The following is a 4,139-nucleotide window of genomic DNA, read 5'->3' as shown; positions in this document are numbered from 1 at the left end:
TCTTAATTTTTTCCTTTTTTTTAAATTTTTTTTAAAATTTATTCTTTTAAAATTATTTTACTGTTGTTAAATATGTCAAAGAAGAATCAATCTATGAGATGCTACCCTTGTTCTTTTAATAAGAAAAAAATCTCTTTAACAACTCTTATTTACAATGTATACGTGTTAATTTATGATTGATCTGTTTTAAATATATTTTTAAACATAAATTTAAATAAATCAATAAAATAATGACACAGTGAAAAAGTTGTTAAAAAAGAATTATCATGTTGTCTAAAACATGTATAGCAAAACATTTAGCGAAAACCCATTCGTACCCTGTTCTTTTCAACTAGCTAGCTTGACCCGATAACGCCCTTCACAGAGCCGAAAAACTACCATCACTGATAACCCTGCCAACGATCACTTCCATCAACCAAAAAATGGCGTCCCTTCACCACCACCACCTTCTTCTCTCTCTTCCATTCCCTCACTCTCCAACCCCACCCAAACGCTTTTTCTTCAGAACCACGCGCCCACTCAAAACGACACGCTCCACCGTGGAGTCCCCAACTCCTAAACGACGCGGCCGAAAGAAAAAACCCTCACAACCCGAAACACCACCCGCAAACGACAGGGGGGAACACCAAAACACAGAGGCCAAGAAGGAACAACCTTCAGAGGACGACGAGCTGTTCGACTACGACGACGGCATCGACTTCCCCTACGAGGATCCGCCGCTGGTGTGCTGCTTCGGTGCGGCGCAGAGGGAGTTCATCCCTGGGGTGCGGGTGCAGATGTACCCGATGCATCCGGACAAATACTCGGAATGGAAGATGCTGCAGTGGAAGCCACCAGAGTTCGCACGGGCGCCGGGGGGCCCGCCGTCGAACGTGGCGGTGGCGCACGTGCGGCTTGGGGGGCGTGCCGCATTTTTGGGGAAGGTTGGTAGGGACGAGTTGGGGGAGGATTTGGTGCTGACGATGAACAAGGAGAGGGTGCAGACAAGAGGGGTTAAGTTTGATGAGGGCCGCAGGACAGGGTGCGCATATATGAAGGTGAAGTTTGAGGAGGGGAGGATGAAGATGGAGACCGTCAAGGACTCTGCTGAGGACTCGCTTCTTGCATCTGAACTCAACCTTGCAGTTTTGAAAGAGGTATTTGTTTTGATTCTTCTAGTGTTTTATGTTTAGGCCTAGTTTGTTGTAGTCACTACTCACTCATGTGTCTATGAATTATTGCCGTTGAGAAACGTTAGGAATGTGTATGGAAGTTTAATAGAACCAGCTAAACAAGGTTTTTATTGAATAGGAGGGAAAGGAAATAATGTGAATTCCCCCATGCTCCTCCATTGCTCTGTTTTCTGCAATACTTTTTACCATGAAACAGGATTGGAGCTCCTGTAGCTAACTGAAAAGATCACCCTTCAGTAATATGATAACATTATTATTGCAAAATTTAATTTGGATGAAATTGATTGAGAATTCTAGTCATAAAGATTTACAGTTGGGACTAGTTGGATATGAGCTTTGGTATAAATATTTCTTGATTGGGTTGGTTGTGGGATTTTCAATATTGCAGCTGCATATTTCTTGGAATTGAAAATGCTTTTAGCAATTATGTATAGACTTGTTAATGCTGTAAACAATTATCATTAAGCTGAGTGTGGAGGCACCATGATAGGAAATGAAGAGTTTATGTAAGGAGGGAAAAGGGAATAAAGAGGGGGAGAGGCATTAGGCAGTTATAACCGTATCTTTAGCTTGGACGGGAAATAAAGCTCCTATATAAGAGCTGATATATCTGAGTGATACTCACTTTTGAATGATATACGTGTATAGACAGGATTATTCCTATCCTGTGGAGAGAGAACTTGGCTCTCTTGGTTGTTGTTGGCTGTGCAGATATACAAAAATATATAGTTTATACTCTTTTTCTGTTTGTTGAGTGTGTGATAGTACGAATTAGATAGGTTTCCAATTCAGAAACCTATCACACCAAGTGTTTATTTTGAACAAGCTCCACTTTCCATGAAAAGGGGATGAGAATAGCAGGTAATCTTTTATGCAGTACAAAAAGGATGGGAGAAATTTAATGTGTGCTTACCAAGTAGTGTGAGAAGGATGATAATTTAAGATGGAGGAAGATTAAAGGAAATTATTTATGGAAAAAGAGTGCAAAATATAAGTTCTCCGATACATAATTTGTATCACAATTCAACTACCATGGTCATGGGATGTACTGGGTAGGGAAATTGAATTTGTTACTTTAGGTGTTATAACTTCATAGATTTGTTGCAGCAAGAGTGAGACTCGTTTGCATTGTTTGTTGTGTGAAGTGTACACTGAGTTTGTTGTGACTTCTTTTGTGTGGACTACCGCAGGCTAGGATTTTCCATTTCAATTCAGAAGTTCTAACATGCCCCACCATGGAATCAACACTATTCAGAGCAATTAAATGGACAAGAAAGTTTGGTGGTCTTGTATTCTTTGATTTAAATCTGCCATTATCCCTGTGGAGATCTCGCGATGAGACTAGAGAAATAATAAAAAAAGCATGGAATGAAGCAGACATCATTGAAGTTTCAAGAAGTGAGCTAGAATTCCTTCTAGATGAAGAATATTACGAGAGGAAGAGAAATTACAGGCCACAATACTTTGCTGAAAGTTATGAACAAACCAAGAATTTACAAGAGTATTACCATTACACTCCTGAAGAAGTTGCACCTTTGTGGCATGATCGACTTAAATTCCTCTTTGTAACCGATGGAACCATTAGAATTCACTACTATACCCCTTCTTTTGATGGATCTGTGGTTGGAACTGAAGATGTGCTCATAACTCCGTTCACATGTGATAGAACTGGCTCAGGTGATGCTATTGTAGCTGCTATTTTAAGAAAGCTAACCACTTGCCCGCAGATGTTTGAAAATCAAGATGTTTTGGAGAGACAACTACGCTTTGCTGTTGCAGCAGGAATTATAGCCCAATGGACCATTGGTGCTGTTAGAGGTTTTCCTACTGAAAGTGCTACTCAGAACCTCAAAGAACAAGTTTACGTGCCTTCCATGTGGTGATTAATTGTTTCTGTAACTTCAATAGGCTTAGCAGAGTCCTAAGGCATTAGTTGGTAGTTATTGTTTGATTATTTGGGTTATGTCCGAAAGTGTTTCATATGAAATGGGAGCAGACAAAGTGCTTAGACTACCAAAGTTGTTTGGTCGTTTTCATTGGCTCCAATTCATGTCATCCAATGCCCCACTTTTCCATTACAGAAGGCAGGGTGTCAATTGAAATTTTTGTAGGTAATAGCTGTAATGTACACTCTTCTTGTAACACTTTGTATTCTTAATGATCTTCTCTTTCTTCCTCATTGTTGACCTTCTTCTGCTTTAGTTTTATGCACCATCCTTCTGTTCTTGCAACAATTTGCAAGTTGCTCCATTTAAGAACATGGGAGTGCTTTAGTGTGACAGTACATAAGCAGTGTCCTACAACCTGGACCGAAATAAAACAGCAAAACAGAAGAGAAGCTATGTTTATACAAACTAAAATAAACTTATATATTGAGTTAAAAACAAGCTTTTAGAAAAGCCAAATACATGACTTTCATGGAGGGTTAAGATATACCATTTTTATATTATGTCTATAATTATTATTAACTTTTAAATTGACTAAAGTGAACAATTTTATTATAGATCCACCAATCACAACTTATGATAAATGTATTTCTTATCCATATTTTTTTGAAAGAAAATTGTTATCATGTATTACATAGTAAATTCAAATAAATTTTATGATTTATTATTAGGTTCCTGGGTTTGGAACCTAATAAGAAGACTGTCAGAAGATAGAAATAGTGATGAAAGAATAGATTTTTATGTATTATTCATAGTAAAGGAGACTATCTTTACAAATAATAGACTGGAAACATAACCTCTTTGGCTGAGGGCATAACTTCTCTTTACAAGCTTTCAAAGCCGGAGTGTATACAAAGTATAATTGATGTCTCTTAGAGTGTTACAAGAGCTCTCCTATCTTATTATTCTCTGTCCTAACATTTATTAAATTATCTTTTTTAGTGCTATATGAAACAATAACCATTGAAGAATAAATTTGTACTTGGATGTTTGGAAAATAGAAGAAAAATGTTGGATCTTA

The 4,139-nt window shown here is 38.0% G+C and overlaps 1 protein-coding gene across 1 annotated transcript; it reads left to right on the top strand.

The window, feature by feature from the left end:
• Positions 1-286: 286 nt before the first annotated feature.
• Positions 287-3,351, top strand: LOC106773164 (fructokinase-like 1, chloroplastic). The gene is made up of 2 exons (XM_014659868.2): positions 287-1,136; positions 2,363-3,351. Exons 1-2 carry the CDS (start codon positions 423-425, stop codon positions 3,053-3,055), a joined length of 1,407 nt encoding a protein of 468 aa, XP_014515354.1. The 5' UTR covers positions 287-422; the 3' UTR covers positions 3,056-3,351.
• Positions 3,352-4,139: the final 788 nt, after the last annotated feature.

Source organism: Vigna radiata, chromosome 9 (genome assembly GCF_000741045.1).
Source record: "Vigna radiata var. radiata cultivar VC1973A chromosome 9, Vradiata_ver6, whole genome shotgun sequence".
Taxonomy (NCBI): domain Eukaryota; kingdom Viridiplantae; phylum Streptophyta; class Magnoliopsida; order Fabales; family Fabaceae; genus Vigna; species Vigna radiata.
Note: the sequence above shows the minus strand (reverse complement) of the source record. Positions and strands in the feature narration are given on the sequence as shown.

Coding starts and splice junctions, on each gene's coding strand:
- LOC106773164 (XM_014659868.2), top strand. CDS start 423: ATGGCGTCCCTTCACCACCACCACCTTCTTCTCTCTCTTCCATTCCCT. Junction 1,137..2,362: donor ACCTTGCAGTTTTGAAAGAG/GTATTTGTTTTG, acceptor GGACTACCGCAG/GCTAGGATTTTCCATTTCAA.